At 37.7% G+C, this 17,244-nt stretch overlaps 2 protein-coding genes and 1 pseudogene across 2 annotated transcripts; 2 read left to right on the top strand and 1 right to left on the bottom strand.

Moving 5' to 3' along the window:
* The first annotated feature begins 1,299 nt into the window (after positions 1-1,299).
* Positions 1,300-6,702, top strand: LOC148697564 (uncharacterized; annotated as a pseudogene).
* An 869-nt stretch (positions 6,703-7,571) lies between these two features.
* LOC137721843 (uncharacterized) lies at positions 7,572-8,690 on the top strand. Its single transcript, XM_068460866.2, has 3 exons — positions 7,572-7,676; positions 7,751-8,077; positions 8,221-8,690. The coding sequence occupies exons 1-3, from the start codon at positions 7,622-7,624 to the stop codon at positions 8,316-8,318; spliced, it is 480 nt and encodes a 159-aa protein (XP_068316967.2). The 5' UTR covers positions 7,572-7,621; the 3' UTR covers positions 8,319-8,690.
* A 292-nt stretch (positions 8,691-8,982) lies between these two features.
* Positions 8,983-11,619, bottom strand: LOC137722917 (laccase-7-like). Its single transcript, XM_068462037.2, has 6 exons — positions 11,442-11,619; positions 11,033-11,184; positions 10,695-10,939; positions 10,448-10,576; positions 9,399-10,349; positions 8,983-9,299 (listed from the first exon to the last, which is right to left on the bottom strand). Exons 1-6 carry the CDS (start codon positions 11,529-11,531, stop codon positions 9,169-9,171), a joined length of 1,698 nt encoding a protein of 565 aa, XP_068318138.2. The 5' UTR covers positions 11,532-11,619; the 3' UTR covers positions 8,983-9,168.
* Between the last annotated feature and the right edge of the window lie 5,625 nt (positions 11,620-17,244).

The following is a 17,244-nucleotide window of genomic DNA, read 5'->3' as shown; positions in this document are numbered from 1 at the left end:
CTACACAATGACTTTATTTATAGTAATAGAGAGGGGAGGAATCTTGTTCTTCAAGTAAGTACAACACTAGTAGGAAAAAATAACTAGTAACCAAATCTATCTAGGATTTATACAATCACACTTTAATATAATATCTATAACACAAAATACAAATAAGAGAAAAAAAAGGAAAAATTAGAATCCCCTACAGTTTTTTTTTTTTATATCATTTAGATTAAACATATGTGCCATTTTAAAATTTGATTAATGTGCTTTGACTAATAGTCACCTCTATTTTTAAAAATTAAAATAATTTTTGAATATATCTTTTTATCTGCATGATGCACTTTTCCTTATTTAGTGGAGATATTTGTAATTAAACTATATTTTCTCTTCTTCTAAATATGTTTTGTCGATCAGAATTTTTTTTTTGTTATGCAAACATGTAATATTATTTCTTTTTCCAAATGGTTTTTTCTTTTTCAAATAGTTAGTGATCAACATAAAAGCTCAGTGTAATTTTTTTCAAATTTTTTTGCTGTTTTTTTTAAGTATAGTTGTTGATGAATTATTATTAAGTATAATACATTACGTATATATTATCTGCAGGTACGTTTGAATTTACAAAAATCATTAATTGATACGTTTATTTGCAATTATGGTACGTTTATTTGCAATTCGGTATGTTTGATTTTGGGGAATTTAAAAATATTTTAAACTATTTTGGAAAGAAAATATCTTAAATAGTAGATAATTATTGCTAAATTGTAGCATTATTGTGAAAATAATTTTGAATCTAACCAACTTTTTTATTTTTTATTTTTATTTTTACAATTATCGAGTGTAATCAAAAGGCTAGATTATAGGAATTGTTACAATATAATGTGCATATGTCATCAAAATTGTGACAAAAAAAGTTTAATCAAATCACTAAAATGCATGAATGTTTGATCTAGAAAATTCAAAATTGAGGCGCCTATATCAAAAGATCAAAAAAAAAAAAGTCAGAAAATAGAACCAATGACAAATCTGCTCCAAACAGAAAAATTGATAGAGAACCGTAGACGTATAGTTTCAGCAACCTGAAAGGTTGCAAACGCGTCTCATGAATACAGAGGACGCCTTATAGTTCAACGTTGTCTGTATATATATATAGCTAGTCGTTACCTTTTGTTGTTTGTAGTTCATAACCGCCACCTCCTCATAAATCCACGCTTCACCCTTCCACTAATCTCACAAACAAATCTTTCTTTTGAGTTCTTTTTTGTCCAACAAAATCCAACATTAGATCATAAAACCCTAATCGCAAATCCACCGTACATGGCGGTTTCCACCAGGTTCTTCGTTCTCTTCCTCTCGTTCCTCCTCTCCATCAATGCAGTTCTAGGTTAGTTGGACAGTGTGTATTCTGCTTAGTTTTCTATGCAAGATTGATCTTTAACTTGTTAAATAAACACGGTTTTAAGTTAAACATGATTTGATATATATTTTTTTCAGGTGAGTTTATATGTGAGAATTTGCCAAACGATGTTTGTGCATTTTAGGTGTCGTCGGCCGGAAAAAGGTGCTTGTTAGAGACCATGTCCAAGAAAGATGGAAGCATAGAGTACCGGTACCGGTGCAGGACATCAGAAGTTGTGGTGGAGGGAGTGGTTGAGTACATAGAGACAGATCAGTGTGTGCAGGCTTGTGGGATTGATAGGAAGTCTGTTGGGATTTCATCTGATACCCTCCTTGAGCCTCAGTTCATGGCTAAGCTTTGCTCCGCTCCTTGTTACCAAAAGTGCCCCAACATTGCTGACCTTTACTTCAATTTGGCTGGCGGAGAGGGTAAGAATATTTTCATAAATCCTTGATTAATTTCATCTTCTTTTTTTTTCGATTAATTTTATTTAGTGGTTCCAAGTGAGTAACAATGATTGTTTTGTCACACCTAGCTAAAACAATATTCCCACTCTTATTTTTAGGACGAATATTAAAACAAAGTAGAGTACAATAGTTCGAAAATTCTCTAATAATACTGGTGTAAAAGATGCACCCGTGTGTTAAATAGTTCGGTTATATTTTCACGGTCTTAACTCAGATATTTAAAAATGGGTACTAGTGAATTAGAAAAACCGAGAAGAATTTTGGCCATACATGAAAAGGTTGCCAAGGAATATGCTTCACTTTGGTATGGTTTGGTTTTCTTTTTCTGTCATGTTGATGGTGTGGATGCAAATTTCCGTCTTCTTGATCTTGAACAAAATTGCACTTACAAAACAATTAACACCTTAGGTTAAGGCCAAGAGCCTCACGCGCCCACGATGAATGGGGGGGGGTGCTTTGGCCGAAGAACCTCTGATGCCAAAGTTAGAATTTAGAGAGAAAAATTGTTTGGAGAGTTTTAGGAGTTTTACAAGAGTGTGGACTTAGCTTTTTAGAGAAAATAGGGTCATATATATAGGGAATGGAGGTGGCCTTCCCTTAGAGGTTTTTTGTGTGAAAATGGGTGATTTAATTGGTGATTAATGGATAAATTAGGAATTAATCCATTAATTAGCCAATTAATCTCCATTTATGTGGAATAATTTGTAGGTTATGAAGTAATTACCTAAGATGAGGATGGATGAGATGATTTGGAATTTGTTACCTATTTTGGACACTCTTGGCTTGATTAAAGAATGAGTGTCCACTGCTCATGCGTAGGACAACCGATGTGTTTCAGGGGTAACTTTGTCATTTTACCAAAAATCCACGTGTCGCCTTGTGATTATTTTTGGCTCCACAAATGCCCCCACACCTGCTGGGTTGCTCATAGGAAAGGGCAGCAGGTGTAGAGATCTTCTTGCTCTAGGAAACTTAGGATTGCTTCATGTTTTGATCTAGATTCCCTCTTTAATATGAAATTAGATCCTTCTAGGAAAGGAAAATAAATTTCTCTCAAAGCCTATTTAAGTCCACCTTAAGTGGGTTATTAAATCAACTTTGGAGAGTGATTTATTCTACCCTACAAGAGAGAGAGAGAGAGAGAGAGAAAGAGAGAGCTTAGAGGATATTTGTTCCCCCTTCTCTAGCAATCTTCTACATCTTGCCTGTGCAAAGGACCGTCTTTCGTTGCTTTCTTCGTCTTCTCCGTGCTGCACCAATGTAATAAAAACTTAATTTCTTCTTGTATTCTTCTTGGGTGGTGCTGCCACGAGGCAGTCGTCGGGGTGGTGCGGTACGTCGGCTGGCAGAGGTTAGGAGTTGGCTTGGCATAGGCCAAGGAGGTGATGTGGCAAGGGCCATTGCTTGAGCAACTCGACTTGATTGAAGCTAAGGATTGGTTCGGTATGGGCCGAAGAGGTGGCGTGGAATAGGCAATTGTTTGGGCTGCCACGTCTGGGCTGCATGCTGAAAATGAGGAAACCGCTTAAGTTTGATTTTTCAACATTTGTTGCTTAGTTGATCTTCAAGCATTCGATTTTTTGAGCTATGTGGGCTTCTCACACTGGAGAGCTTACCCAGATGGGTGTCGGGGATTTAGTTTACCCTCTTGCACTGGAAAGCAATTAGTTTACCCTCTTGCACTGGAGAGCAATTAGTTTATCCTCTCGCACTGGAGAGCATACCCTTTTGGGGTGTCGGGGAATTGGTTTACCCTCTTGCACTGGAGAGCAATTGGTTTATCCTCTCGCACTGGAGAGCAGATCCTTTTGGGGTGTCGGGGAATTGGTTTATCCACTCGCACTGGAGAGCAGATCCTTTTGGGGTGTCGGGGAATTGGTTTACCCTCTCGCACTGGAGAGCAATTAGTTTATCCTTTCGCACTTGAGAGTAGACCCATATGGGTGTCGGGGAATTGGTTTACCCTCTCGCACTGGAAAGCAATTAGTTTACCCTCTCACACTGGAGAGCATGGAAATCATTGTTGTGAGTGCACTTGAGGAAACATGGATTACTGGGACAACCAAAATAATCCTTAGCCTGCCCCCGGTTCTTGGTAGTTGGGCTGGTGTGCCCTTCTGGTACTCGTCTGCGCCCGGCGCGCCATTAGGCTGAGTTGCTGCGTTTGTCAGAGTAGAGGTTGTCTTTATATCCGACAATCTATGTGGGGTAGTCCTGTCTGCTCGATATTGTCATTGAAAGATGACTCGCTCATGTTGGTTATGTCTTATCGGAGCGCCTTGTCAATAGCTTCGTTGCGCGGGAAATTACGCAATTGCTTGGTCAAGAGCCTTTCTACTTCTTCTTGAATTTGCCTTTGTTGGGAGTGGCAGAGCTCTCAGCTGCCCTAGTCTTGACCTGCTGGTCTAGGCTGCTATTCTACGTGCTCGGCTTATCTTTGCCTCGGTAGCAGTGCATATGGTGGATTCCTAGCAGGCGAGGGATTTCGCAGGCTGCTGGTTGAACTTGAGCGGATTTAGTGACTGCTTCTCTCCTCCCGTCATGCTGCCTATTCCGATGTGATATGGATAATGATCCTTGCGGGCCTAGCCATGAATGAACACTTTGTTTGGAAGACTGCTCATGTTGATTATCGGAGTGTGGCCCTAACCGTGAATGTATGCTCGTTCGTGGGCCTAGTCGAGAGTGCACGCTCCTCCACGCTCTACGACGGGAGTATGCGCTATCTCGGGGGCTTAATCAGGAGTGTACTCTGCCGAAACGCTCGGTTCGTGGCAAGTCGAGTGGCTGCTTGTTGAGACACTGCTGGAGAAGTTCTTCGTCTGCCCTTGTCCTTCTTCGGGACACCTCATTTGGAACACGTTGCATCTTCGTGCGTTGCAAGAGCTGGTTCACCAAGGTTGTCTGCTGTGCTAGGGCGCTCGTCAACTCTATGACTTGTCGAGACAAATGTTGTTCACCATTGGATTAGAAGAGCTTGGAAGGAATGTTTCTCCTTGAGCAGTGGAAGTGTGGTAGACTCTGAACGCGAGATTTGAGCTAGGAAATGTCAAATTCGCAGAAAAATATGGTGAAAATGCTCCCGGTTTGATCATCGGTCCAGAAATTTGGAGCCGGGACGGTTGAACTAGTCTTGGACCAATTTGGGCTGCTTGGAAGACCATGGGAGCAAATTGGGCTGCGGGAGCAGGTTGGGCCACGGGAGTAGGCTGCTCGGTGAGTGCAGGTTGGACCACTGGAGCAGGCTAGGCCACGAGAGCAAACTGCTCAGCGGGAGTAGGCTGTTTGATGGGAGCAGGTTGGGCCACGAGAGTGGGCTACTCGGCGTGTGATGCACGTGGGTGCGAGGCTAGGGCTTGGAGTGACATGGCTTGGGTCATGGCCTTGGTGCCATGAGCCTTGGATGGCACGGCTTGGGCTTGCTTTGGTGGCACGGCTTGGGTCGTGGTAGTGGTGCCATGGACCTCGCCGCGGCTGGCCACCGCGGTGGTTCCCATGGTGGAACCTTGTGGTCGTGGTGCCACTCCCCCGAGGATCACATTTAGTGTGGATTGCTGTGGTCCCATTTCTTTTATATTGAAATTTTCACTCATAGAGTTTTCTAAATTTCTAGCCATTGTATTTCTCTTTTTCATTTATCAAAGAATCTTTGCAAATAAAAAATTCTAATAATAAGAATGTATGAAAAATACAAGTGGACTAGAAAATAGAGAAAAAACCTTTTTTATGCGAGAGTCTTCTTCGAGTGTGAATTTCAACTCTCAATGAAAGCACCAATTTGTGGATGCAAATTTCCACCTTCTTGATATTGGACAAAATTGCACCTACAAAACAATTAACATCTTAGGTTAAGGCCAAGAGCGTCACGCGCCCACGATGAATTGGGGGGGGGGGGCTTTTGCCAAAGAACCTCTGATGCCAAAGTTAGAATTTAGAGAGAAAAAGTGTTTGGAGAGTTTTTGGAGTTTTACAAGAGTGTGGACTTAGCTTTTAGAGAAAATAGGGTCATATATATAGGGAATGGAGGTGGCCGGCCCTTAGAGGTTTTTTGTGTGAAAATGGGTGATTTAATTGGTGATTAATGGATAAATTAGGAATTAATCCATTAATTAGCCAATTAATCTCCATTTATATGGAATAATTTGTAGGTTATGAAGTAATTACCTAAGATGAGGATGGATGAGATAATTTGGAATTTGTTACCTATTTTGGACACTCTTGGTTTGATTAAAGAATGATTGTCCACTGCTCGTGCGTAGAACAACCGATGTGTCTCAGGGGTAACTTTGTCATTTTTACCAAAAATCCATGTGTCGCCTTGTGATTATTTTTGGCTCCACAGATGGCATTATGATACCTTCCTTGTGATGGATTTTCTTCTAATTCAATCAAAATTTCCCCCTTTCACTATCGTACAATTTAATAACTTTGATGATGCATGAAGGCCTCTGATTGAACCAAATATTCTTACATACAACTGGTATATAAAACGTTCTTATATTTTATCATATGTTAATTACGCAATCAATTTTTACAACAATAGTATAGTAGGCATATCATTGTACGTAAGTAAAAACTTATATATGTTAATCACAATGTAACATAAAACTAATATATGGAACTTAATTATATGTTTTGACAAATGCAGGAGTATTCTTGCCCGATCTCTGTGACAAGCAACGTTCCAACCCTCACCGTGCCATGATCGCGCTTATGAGCTCCGGCGAGGCCGCCCCCTGTCCCTACGGCTCTCAAGTACCATCAAGGTTGAGTGTAGCATATCCCCCTTCTGAGGAAGAATCACTTCCTCCTTCCGAGGCGTTTGAACCTGGAGCTGCTCCTAGTCCTATGTAATCATGCTGTTTAGTTTCTGCATATAGTTTCTTTTGAATTATATATTAACGTAAATTAAGTGAGGAATAATTAAGTAAGTGGGAAAAGGAGAGGGGGAATTTGAGTTCATTTTGTTTGTGGGTGGGTTTTGTTGAGATATACAACGTTATATTAAACGTAATTGTACTACTTTACAAAGATCATGTAACGGTATTGAGGGTTTCAGATTGGTTTATGCAAAATGTGCCAGGAACAAATTGTTTTGGAACTTTCTATTTATGGAAATCAAACTTAGAGAGAAGAAATATAACACCCCATTTTAGACTTGAAACAGAGGCACTGAACTATATCTAGATTTTAGCCAAAATAATAATAATAAAAAAAAATCTTATGACTACCTGAAGACATAATAAGCCCAATCCTCTTGAACCTCTTGGAATTGGGATACGTTTTCTGGTTAGTTTGGCGCGAATTAGATATGCCTCTCAATAAATTTTTTAGTGGATCGATAGCGTTAATAAATTATGCAATATGCTGTTAGGGAAAAGGAAATTAGTGGGGGTCCAACCCGCACCAAAATGTGTATGTATAATTATTTAATACTTTCCCGTCTTATTATTAATTATATTGTACTTTTAAAGTGAAAAAATCAATGTGCATTTAGGGTAACAGGTGAACGACCTAAACATAGTTAAGTACACACAATTTCTTGCTTCAGGAACTTTACAGGAAGAAGCAAGATATTGCAATATCAATACTTAGAGTCCTAAATATAGAGACGCCTTAAAATTGTATGGAGCTATACTACAAACAATTAAGAACCTTTTAATCGGTTTCCTCCCTATATATAGTTCATATCAATCTCCTTTTATCTCTCGTAAACCAGATCTCTTTCTCTTAGTCAATTACTTTAGGCTGTTCAACCACGGATTTCTCAACCATGTTTATTCCTTTGCTCCTCTTCCACTCTTTCCTATTCATCCATGCAGCTCTAGGTACACAAATATCATTACTTTAATCGCTAAACATGGTTAGCTTGAAATCAATCTCGTTTGGTTTTAATTTTCAGGTGAGATTGTATGTGAGCATTTGCCAAACGAGATTTGCGCATTTTCAGTGTCATCGTTGGGGAAACGATGCTTGTTGGAGACGATGGCTAAGAAAGGCGGAAAGGTTGAACACGAATGCAGGACATCGGGAGTGGTGGTAGAGAAGATGGCTGAATACATAGAGACGGATGAGTGCATCAAGGCATGCGGTGTTGATAGGAAGGCAATTGGAATTTCCTCTGATACCCTCCTTGACCCTCGAGTTCTCAATAAGCTTTGTTCAACAGCTTGTTACCACAAGTGCCCTAACATTATTGAACTTTACTTCAACATGGCTGTTGGAGAAGGTATGTAATTAAGATCTCGCAAATCTACGTGCATATGATTGACCATTTTTCTTAATCTTAGCGTTTAGTGGTTATCTAACATAGTATCGAAGTATTCTAACTTGATGTACAACTACTAACATGTTTGTGTTTTAAAAATGTAGGAGTATTCTTGCCTTATCTTTGTGAAAAACAACGGTCCAACCCTCACCGCGCTATGGAAGAACTGTCGAGTTATGGCGATGCCCCTTCATATGCCTAGTCCTTTTTCGCAAGAATCGTCAAGAAAACTTCATCCTGCATTTGCCCCTGGTCCCTTATAGCCATGCATGTTGCTGCTCCTTTGGAATGTTAGTGGCAACAAATTTTGGAGGAGATTTGCCACATCAATTGAAGCGTAATCCCTAATACTAGACCGCCAAACTTCTGTTTCAAATAATGTACATTTATGACATTGTTATTGTTTAGGAGTAGATGAGGTCAGAAAAAGGTGCACATTGAACCAATAATGTTATTTGGATCACTCTTATTCATTACCTCTATTAGAAAGGTGAGTACGGACGTCCCATATATATGGAATTTGATCTTGCAATGTGATCAAGGCTATCATAACAAGATGCCAACTCATTTCGAAGTCAACTTGGACAACATGGACACAACTTAATCACATGCAAGAGAAATTGTCAATGCGTGTAAAATTCAAATTACAATAGTCAATTAGAACAATATTGAATTGTAAGTAGTCACGCTCATGTTTATTAGTATGTGTTATATATAAGGTAAAGTGAAGATTCATTAAAATAAGATTACTATACTAGCCATAAAAAAATTATTTTTGTTAGAAGAAAACGAGATCAGAAATAATGTAACTAAGGAAACAAAGGATTGCGGGGTCATTTCGTGAATAAATTAAGGCACTTCAAATATTAGTAATTAAATCATTTATTGTGATTTTAGTCAAACAATGATGACCAACTTATAATATTACATACATTTGAGACTGCTTTTATTACAAATTTATTCATTTGTAACCAAATGAATGAAATTGACAACGAAAATATAATTTAAGATGCAAAATGAAATAATAACTTGAAGTCTCTTCTGAACAACTTCTAACATTTGGGCAGATCAAGTGGTGGGGGAGGCAAAGTAGATTCTGGGGTCGGTCCATTTTCAACCTCAAAAGCCATTCCTAGCCCCCACGGCAGATGAACGTCCAAATGACAGTGCATGTTCCAAATACCTGAAACAATAATTTAAAACAAATAATCAGAAATTAATTTATGATATAATTAAAATACAAATTAGAAACTTAATTAAGGAGATGATAACGAAAACTAACCAGGATTATTTGCTTGAAACCTGATCACAGCCCATCCTCCGACCGGCACACCAATTGTGTTACGTATTTGCGGATTATCGAAGTTAAACTTTTTGGAGTCATTAATCGGGTTGTAATTTCCAAACCCTTGTGCCAATACATGAAAATTGAAGCCGTGGAGATGCATCGGGTGGTTCTCGATGGCCAAAAATGCCGTGTTTTGAAGCACCATCTCTACTGTCGAATTGAACTTCAACGTCTTGACCTTGGTCGATTTTGGCGCGTATATCAGGGATAAGTCCAGGCTGATGTTCGTGTCCGTGTAATCAAACTTGACCGGAGGATCGTCAGGAAAGTCTCTAGTGTAAACCCCGCTCACGTTGTGAAATTGCGCTTCTAGCATGGATGTATTGCTTGGGAGCACAAATGACTCATTGTTCATGCTCGCGGACAATTTGTTATTGAATAGGCCTTGACACGTGGCATTTTCGGGACATAACGCCAAATTGACGCCGATTGTCACGAACATATGCTCGTCCACCTCAAGTGGGACTGGGACCCACTGGGGCCCACCAGCGAGGCCGGTGAGATTAGTGAGGAACTTGTGGGCCAACGGCGTGTCGTGAGGGTTGGGCATTGGGGGCATAATGGGGGTTGATGTGGAGTTCTTGTAGACGATGATGCCTCTGGTGGTCGAGTTATCAAAGTCAATGGTATCACTAGCGCTAGCGTACGGAGTGGCGGCCATGTAATAAGATCCGATAGGTTGATTGAATGTAACGAGAACGTCGGTAGTCTGACCGGGTGCTGTAACCACCACGTCGGTGACGTAAGGAGTGGTGTACGTGGCATCGATGGCGACAACTGTCATGTTGTGATTGGCTATCTTGAAGAAGAGCTGGTTATTGAGTGCAGCGTTGATTAGGCGTAGCAGGTAGGTCTTTCCTCTCACCACACTGAACTGATATGTTTCTGGTAATTTGATGTCAAATGGTTAATTCATCATGCAAAAATAATATATACAATAAATCAATAAATTTACTTGTATGCATGCATGCATGGTTACATACGATTTTGAGAGCAGTCGTAGAGATCGCCGGGAAGTCCATTGATGGTGTAAGCATTTGAAATGTTAGGACCAATTCCTTTAGATAGGCCTTCTTCCTCAATGTCGACCACATTGCCATTGTACCACTCTCCTGGAATTCCATCCAATAGTTAATTATAATATATATAATTAGTCACAAAATTACTCTTTAAGTACGTATCATGATTAACATTAACTAAGTTGAATGGTATAGTTTAATCGTTAATTACCTAATATGATGGGAACTTCTTTGGCGGGCTTGGGGAAGGGGAAGGATCGATCGGCTTTCGGGTGGATTATGAGTGCTCCATGGACGGTTGCCCGGAGCCACGAAATGTGGGCATGCCACCAAAGGGTGCCTTCTTGTCCGGTGATATTAAATTTGTAAGTATAACTTTGTCCAGGGCGTATAGGGCATTGAGTTACATACGCAGGTCCATCCGCCCATGCACTCAGAAGCTGAAAGATTCCATGCCTGCATTAAGAAAGAAACTATACAACGTGAACAAATCATAACTCAACATTCCCCTTGGGGGTTGTTAAATGATTATGAATAATTGGTACTTACCAGTGAATGCTAATGTTATAGGGCGACTGGTTTAAAACGTGAACAATAAGTGTGTCCCCATCTCGTGCATAGATGGTTGGTCCTGGATAACTCCCATTTACTACGGTAATCGATTGATTCCGACACAATCGGCTAATAGTTAGGTTGTTCACCTGAAAACAATGGAAAAAAAAAAGACTACTATTATTAAAGGAAACATTCAAATAATTGGTGAGGAAATATGCATGATGAAATAAAGATCCCAAAGGGCCCATTTGAATTTGTTTCTTAAACCGCTTCTATGACCCAAAAATATTTACTTTTTTTTTCTTTTCATCAAATTGAATCAGAAGTAATTTGGACATCAGAATGCGGTTTTAGTCATCTTAAAGACATGCATGAGCATACCCAAAATTGAGGCAAGACTTACGTTAAAAGAATGCTCAACAATTGCACCAGAGGCTATTGAGGAAGCCAATAGAGCTAGAGCACAAGCTAGCACAAAGGCTAAGCGTGCCATATGGGGAACAAAAGAGCTAGCTTAAGGGGAAATGAGAAGTTTGAGAATCTTATATTTTATGAAGATATTGTATTACTCTTGTGATATCTCAGAGGTCGATATTTGTGATGTTTATATAGGCACTGGAAAACAAGTTGCTAACGCATTATTTCCACAATTGCGTATAAATTTGCACTTTTTTATAAGGACTTTGAAATGTTGAACATATACAGACATATAAGATGACTTTGGTAGTATATATCCAGTTAACATTTTGATTAAATTAGTGACTCGTCAGGGCATAAAGATATGAACACAAGTCAGAAACTTGGTTCTCAAGCAAACAAACCATGTTGAATAACATCATTTTGACCGTGGCCAAACTACATTACAGGCTGACGAACTAAAAGAAAAATGGAACACCCCCGGTGTACTCGAAGAACACGTTTGGTTTGGATACTGCTCGGTAAGTGGAAAAGGTCGTGTGCCATTTCTGTAAATTTATTTTTCTTTTTTTATTTAATTTAGGAGGAATTCTGAGCACTTAAGAAATTAAAAGAATTACATTTAGCTACGACCCGGGTACTCTAGACACAAATTATTTCTTATTCTTACAGTACTTTGTCGCTCTTTATCTTCACAATACTCATTCTTTGTATTCTACTTTATCTCAGCCTATCAAATGGATCGAATGATAGGTTAGTTTGGCTGAAGTGGCTAGGGATTCAATTGTTAATTCGTTAAGCTTATTCTCACAATTGGAATATCTGAAACCCCAAAAGATCACGTTGGCATGAAATAGTTATTTTTTTCAAGACTGTCATTAACCCATAATGGAACGTAGAGAGTAAAATGAGATATTGTGTAGAATACAAGAGGAATAATTAAAAATAAGATAAAATTTCAAGTGCATGTGTAATTTTTTTTGTCACCAAAATATATCAAAAAATTAAACGAACTCACCCCTAAACTTTACGAAAATTAAAATCTGCCTATCCTATATTTTATTAAAAGTAATTTTTTCACACTTATTTGCAAATTGCAAAATATTTAATGGCCGGCAAAGAAAATGAAACATGATAATGTACGTAGTGTACGTTTATTTATGCATTCACACCTTATTGGAAAAAAAAATGCATTCACACCATTGCATTTTTTGCTTTAAGCGACCCATGCATAGTTTACTGAATCTATTAGGCCACCAACGCATATTGGGATTTGGTCTTGTTATATTTTTCTGAGTGATGGTACGCTTAAGCGTGTGAAAGGTTTTATTTTTGTTTTTAAAATTGTAGGAGATCTTAGATAGAGAGAGCGTGTAGGAGTGGGGAGAGAGGGAGAGAATTTTAATTTTAAAAAATTAGAGATATTAAAATTATTTGTAGGCTATGCTTAAATAAAAAAAGTAAAATTTTATTTTATGAAATTACCTTACTGTCTTTAACTGTTTTGTTGTGATAGAAAATTAAAAAGAGAATTCTATTATTATATAGTTTAGATAATAATTTAGTCAATTTTTTTCTTTTTATAACGGGGGAGGTGGGATACTATATTGTTTAGTTAATTACATATACATGATGAGTTTTGTTTTTTATAAACCAATATGATATGGGATATATATTTGGAGCACTAACACAGAAAGTAATGCATGCATGTGGAAATATTTAATTATTTTACAGATATGCTGATATAACAATAAATTGATATTTGTTTCAATAAGTTGACAAGATCTTATGATCATTTCGCCGCCGTTGCTTCGAATCCCACCTATCGCAGCTGACCATTCCATGAATGCCTAAACCACTACACGTACATTACCATTTTTGACCGACTAAAAAATCCCAGAAATAAAACAAAATTTCTGGGCAAGGGGTTGTATTCTGTGGTGGCAGACATAAATGGTCATATCACAGATACCGTCAGCCTTATTTTAATCCTCATGTCATATTCAAATTTGTTATTAGTGTCTTAATTAAGCTCCTAACGTACCTAACCTAAACAACTGTCTCTAAATTAACTCATAACACCAAACCGTCAAAGCCACCACCTTTGACAATGCAGGGACATTAAAAAATTATGAGAGAGAACTACTTTGATTTGGTCCACTAGAGTTAAGGCTAATAAAGAAATTCCTGTATGGAAACAACGATTTCGTTTGTCGTTGTTCAACGAAAATTTTGGTATCAAAAGCAAAAGTATTTAATATATCCAATACCTGTTATCGCCTTCCCATTTATATATATCAACTTTACGTAGTCGATGATTGGTGAGAAACTAAAATTATATATATCCAGACAATAAACATACTAGAAGACCTCTAAAAATTCACACGTAAAAGATCTTTGATGAAAGTCTTATATAGCAGTTGGGGAAAGTTAATCTTCTAAACTTCCAACAATTTTATTATTTAAGAGAGAATAAATAAAATCTGCATGTTCAACGTGATTATCATTCCACATTTTTTTCACTTAATTTTTTTTTTCTTTCTTCTTGACGACTATGAGAAAGAAGATTAAGAAGTTGGCTCGGTGGAAAGTGGCAACCAAGATCTTGTTTTTCTATGTATGTTTTGCGCGGAAGCTCTGTGCATTTTACTATCAAATATTATATGTCAAGGCAGTGACGGATCTAGAATTTTAAACTCGGAGGGTCCTAATAATAAAGGTCAAAAAATTTATAGACAAAAATAACGTCAAAAAGTTAAATATAATACATTTCATTCATAAATCATGTGCAAAACAACATTACAAGCTATAAAATCCTAATTAAAGCGTCCACGACGAGGTTTCATAGTCTGAAAATGTTCCATGATAGCTTCATTACCAATACATGAAAAAAACATCTTTCTCAATGTAAACAACTAAGCTGTCATTCAACCATTGATCTCCTATTTTGTTGCGAAGTGGACTCTTAATGATATTCATAATGGAAAATGTCATCTCCACTGAAGCAGTTGCAATTGGTAAAACCAAAGTCAACTGAACAACCAAATATACATATGCAAATGTTTGATGCAACCCTTTCTCCACCATTTTCTTAGCAAGCTCATTAATCCCCTGCAATTGAGAAAAATCATTATCAAAACGCACAAAATGGGAACTCATACTTTGTAGGCCTACAAGGTCCCATTTGCAAATATGCTCTTCGGACCTCATCTTGAATATTAGAAGGATAGTCTTTCATTCGAATTCTTTTTCCCGGGTCTTTCTCAAGATTATTAAAATCAATGTCACACTCATTTTATCTTGAGCTTGAACTATCCGAACAAGTAGATGGTGCTATTGGCTTTGGCTTGAAAAATCTTTCCATATTTTTTATTTCTAAACTACACATTTAACCAAAAACACAAAACATATACCAATCAACCAATAAACAAAAATTCCATCTAAATTTCAATGATAAAATGAGTATACAAACATAAAACATATCAACAATCATATCAATAATAGACTAAAAATCTCCACCAATATCTAATATAATTTAATTGAGATTAGATTAGAATACCAAAAAGTTTACTTGAATTTTGAACCAAATAGTGGTGGCTTGGAGAATTGAAACAAGTGGAGGTATGATATTAGAGTAATGTAATTATAATATGGGATTGGGTGGGATTAGAAATTTAGGGTTTTGGAATTGGGTGAATATAAGAAAGATGGGGGGATTACGGGGGGCAAAACAGAGGAATAGGGAAAGGACTCTTGGGAAAGATGGCCCGTGTGGGGCTAGGCCTTAAAAAAAAAGAGGGGAAAATTTGAAATAGGTCCAATTTTATAGACTACCTTTTGAAATAGGTCCAATTTTTAGTGACTTTTGATTTTTGAAATAAGTCCAATTTTTAGTTACTTTTGGACCCATTTCAAAAAACCCCAAAAAAGAGAGTATGGAATCATGGACAAACGGCACCGTTTATCTCAGGCTCAAAAAAATATAAAATATAAAAAATAAACAAATTAAACAAATTGGCCAAAACACTGCGTTTTGGACCAATTTTTCAAAAGGCCTGTTTGTTTTCTTTCTTCTCCCTCCGCGGCCCCGCTGTCTTCGTCTTCGTTGCAAGCTGCAACCTTCAAGCTGCAGCCTGCAGTACAGACCTCGTGTTCAAGTACGAGGGGTCCTCCGGAAAATTTCTAGCAGCATTTTAGAATCGCCGAGGGGTCCTGGGACCTCCCAGATCCCTCTGTAGATCCGTCTCTGTGTCAAGGTATAGGCTGCGTGTGGCGCTGGCCTGGCCTCCCGCACATTTTGAGGAGGCTACGTATTGTTAACTATTTGAGATTCTTGCAGAAAAATTGAATGAACATTAGGTAATTCGAAGAACAGCAGTGAAAGTTAGAGAGAAAGACAGTGAGAAGAAAGTTTGAAATTCTTATTAACCTACTTAGTTATTACATACAAGCATATATATAGCTTGCTATTACTTAGCTTATCAAGTCAGCTACCACAACCAATACAATCAATACAAGTGGACTAATACACAGTTGACACATGTCCTAGTTTGTTATTATAGTTATTACTCCCCCTCAATCTTAACCGAGGTACCAAGGTAAAGATTGTAGCAATGTTGAACAAACACAGGATTGTGAAGACCCTTGGTGAAGATATTAACTACTTGCTCCTTAATAGGAATGTATTGCACCCCAGAGATCTCCCTTTTGAACATTCTCTCTAACAAAATGAAAATTTGTATCAAGATGTTTAATCCAAGAATGGAACACTGGATTTGTACTAAGTGCAAGCGTGGAGAGATTATCATAATGCAAAATTGGAGGAGAAGGAAGATAAACATGTAAATCTCTCAAAAGTGATCGAAGCCAACATATATCAACAACATAGTGAGCAAGGAATTTATACTCTGCCCTAGTAGAACTACGAGACACAAATGACTGCTTTTTGGATTGCCATGAAACTGAATTTCAGCCTAAAAGTACAACATAAACAGTGATGGATCTTCTGGTGTTAATGTCAGCAACCTAATTAGAGTTTGAATAAGCTAACAAAAGAGAAGAAGAACCTGATGTTTAAGTCAAACCACAATGTAAGGTCTTTTTGATGTATCGCAAAATTCTCTTGACAAAAAAGAAATGTGCATTAGTAGGCTGACTCATATATTGACATACTGCACTAACTGAATGTGAAATATACGGCCTAGTAAAAGTGAGGCATTGAAGAGCCCCCACTAAGCTTCTGTATAAAGTTGCATCTGGAAGTGGAGTTATTCCTTCTGTAACAAGTAACTGAGAATGTGGTTTGGCTGGAGTTGGTCCAAGTTTGGAGGTATCCATACTTATTATCTTTAACAAATCTGTTGCATACTTTGTCTGGTTAATAAACATATCACCATTCTCCTTATATTGAATATGAAAGCCCAAAAAAATAAGTCAATTTGCCCATATCCTTTAATTCAAACAATTTGCCAAGAGTAGTGATGACAATTTGAACCTGAGATGCATCTGAGCGAATGATGATTATATCATCAACATATAACAATAAAATCATAACATGTGTATGATCATACTTGACAAACAAACTAGCATCAAATTGAGAAACGACGAAACCAATACCAAGTAAAACACCAGTGAACTTTGAATGCCATGCTTGAGGAGCTTATTTTAGTCCATACAAGAACTTAACCAATCTACAAACATGTGTTGGATATTGGGAATCGACAAAGCCTTGAAGCTAATGCATATAAACATCTTCTTGCAAATCACCATGCAATAAGGCATTTTTAATG

This window comes from Pyrus communis, chromosome 4 (assembly GCF_041283825.1).
Source record: "Pyrus communis isolate YQ-2024b chromosome 4, ASM4128382v1, whole genome shotgun sequence".
Lineage (NCBI taxonomy): Eukaryota > Viridiplantae > Streptophyta > Magnoliopsida > Rosales > Rosaceae > Pyrus > Pyrus communis.
The sequence above is the reverse complement of the archived record's forward strand: the minus strand, read 5'-3'. Positions and strand labels throughout refer to the sequence as shown.

Excerpts from the sequence above, each read along its gene's own strand:
- LOC137721843 (XM_068460866.2), top strand. The coding sequence starts at position 7,622 with ATGTTTATTCCTTTGCTCCTCTTCCACTCTTTCCTATTCATCCATGCA. Across the intron at positions 7,677-7,750 it reads ATTCATCCATGCAGCTCTAG|GTGAGATTGTATGTGAGCAT; the intron begins GTACACAAATAT and ends TTTAATTTTCAG. Across the intron at positions 8,078-8,220 it reads CAACATGGCTGTTGGAGAAG|GAGTATTCTTGCCTTATCTT; the intron begins GTATGTAATTAA and ends TTAAAAATGTAG.
- LOC137722917 (XM_068462037.2), bottom strand. The coding sequence starts at position 11,531 with ATGGCACGCTTAGCCTTTGTGCTAGCTTGTGCTCTAGCTCTATTGGCT. Across the intron at positions 10,577-10,694 it reads AGAAGTTCCCATCATATTAG|GAGAGTGGTACAATGGCAAT; the intron begins GTAATTAACGAT and ends ATGGAATTCCAG. Across the intron at positions 9,300-9,398 it reads GTTTCAAGCAAATAATCCTG|GTATTTGGAACATGCACTGT; the intron begins GTTAGTTTTCGT and ends TTATTGTTTCAG.